The following is a 1,865-nucleotide window of genomic DNA, read 5'->3' as shown; positions in this document are numbered from 1 at the left end:
GGGCGGGGAGCGCGAGGGCGGCGGGGGGCGGTTGCGCTGTAGCGCATCATGTTGTCTGTCAAGGCTGTAGAGGACGGGTGGGAGTGCACGTGCTCGCTCTCTCCTCTTGCGTTCTTGGAGGAGGCTGGGGGGTGCTGGCTGGCCACACCCACCATGGAGGATTGCGGATGGGAGGGGGGGGGGGACCGTGGACCCCCAGCGCCGCCGTCTGCCTTGCTCCCAGTACCTGTGCCTTGGCCATCCCCTTGTCCTGTCCTCCTCACCCGCGTCTTTGCACCCGCGCTGTACGCCTCACCCCTTTTCCCCCCCCCCCTCCTCCTGCCAGGCACCGGCCAGAACCCCTGCCTTCACCTGGTGATGTCATTCGGGGCGCCCAGCCACCCCAGCAGCCTGGGGGCCTGCCCGGACGACCCCCTTGACGCGGGGCCGGAATGGACCCCCTTTGACTTCACACTCAGCCGGTTCCTGCACGCCACGGGTGAGGGCAGCGGGGACGGGTTGAACATCGATGTGTGTGTGTGTGAGGGGGGGGGGGGGGATTTGAGGAGGCAATGTTGTGAGGTGGCTGGACGCAGGAGTTTGCTCATGGGCCGCGGCGCCTGGCCCAGGGTGCGCCGCCGCACGCCGCGGCTCGCCGGCCCGACGGCGTACCTCATGGGGTGGCCGAGGCGGGCTGGTCGCGCCAAGCCGCCGAACCCCTGCGCCACGTCCGCCACTGACATGCTCGCGCCGGCGCCCACCCCGGGGTGCTCCCGGGCCCCTTCCTTGATTCATGATGCCGCCGGCACTGGGCGGCCAATTAGTAGTGAGCCCTTGTTGTTCCAAACAGGGTGGATAAAGTGGAGGGACGAGTCCAGCTGGCCTAGACGATTGTATCAAAGCAAACCAACAATCTCCCCGTCGCCCCTCCCCCCAGACTACGAGCGCAACGGCACGTTCAAGCTCATCCCTCACTGCGCCAAGGGCTCCTGGATCATCAGCCAGACGGTGGGGCCCTGCTCCGCCCCGCCTGTCCCTGTAATGTGCCGTCGCTGCTTCTGTTCCGCCTCGCTCCTTTACGCACACGCAGTGGCTGGCAGCGGGCGGCTGCGTCGGGGTTCATCGCCCCCAATACCCCTTCCAGGGTACCCTGAGCTTCCGCTCGCCGCCCCCTTTACCCCTATCCCAGGTGGGCACCACCCCCGTTATTCTGGGACGGAAGCTGCCGACCACCACTTACGTCATCACGGACAGGCATGTGGTGGCGCTGAGCTGATACACCCCGCGGCGCGGTTTGGATGCAGGGCTGCGAGCTCTGCACGGGCAGCGGCAAGAGCAGCGGCAAGAGCATAGGCCGGAGTTGGGGCTGTGACTGGCAGTGACTGCTGCCTCAAAGCTGCCTGGAGACTCGGTCCGCTATCGCTTGCACTAGATGCCGCCCCCTTCTCCTCCCATTCATTGAAGGTTGCCTCCTGTCTCACCCCAAACCCTATTCCCCACTAATACCATACCCTGTCACCCCCCCCCAAAGGTACATTGAGGTGGACGTCAACGTGGCCACCAACCCTGCAGTGTCGTATGTAGTCAATATGGTGCAGGTGAGGGGGCAGGGGGGGGGCTGGCAGTCACAGTGTCTGGGGTGTACAATTGTCTGCGGCGCTTACCGGAATGGCGCAGGCGGGCGCAGCAGGGGCCTGGTGAGGGCTGCGGGCGTGGAGCGGTACAGGGCGCGAGCAGCAAGGCGGCCCTCGAGGCGCCGGCTCGCCCGGCCCCTGCGCGCCTTGCCTCCCAACACCTTGGACCCCTCCGCCCTTCACCCTGGACACCACACCCCCCTGTCCCCCCGTGCACCCCCTGCCTGTCTTTGTCATCCACCACTGTCTCTG

At 66.6% G+C, this 1,865-nt stretch overlaps 1 protein-coding gene across 1 annotated transcript; it reads left to right on the top strand.

Moving 5' to 3' along the window:
- Positions 1-357: 357 nt before the first annotated feature.
- MNEG_16221 (hypothetical protein) lies at positions 358-1,255 on the top strand (the record flags this gene model as incomplete). The annotated part of the gene is made up of 3 exons (XM_014035309.1): positions 358-478; positions 917-987; positions 1,169-1,255. The coding sequence occupies 3 exons, from the start codon at positions 358-360 to the stop codon at positions 1,253-1,255; spliced, it is 279 nt and encodes a 92-aa protein (XP_013890763.1).
- Positions 1,256-1,865: the final 610 nt, after the last annotated feature.

Source organism: Monoraphidium neglectum, assembly GCF_000611645.1.
Source record: "Monoraphidium neglectum strain SAG 48.87 unplaced genomic scaffold scaffold06125, whole genome shotgun sequence".
NCBI classification, from domain to species: Eukaryota; Viridiplantae; Chlorophyta; class Chlorophyceae; order Sphaeropleales; family Selenastraceae; genus Monoraphidium; species Monoraphidium neglectum.
This window is presented reverse-complemented; position numbering and strand designations above follow the sequence as displayed.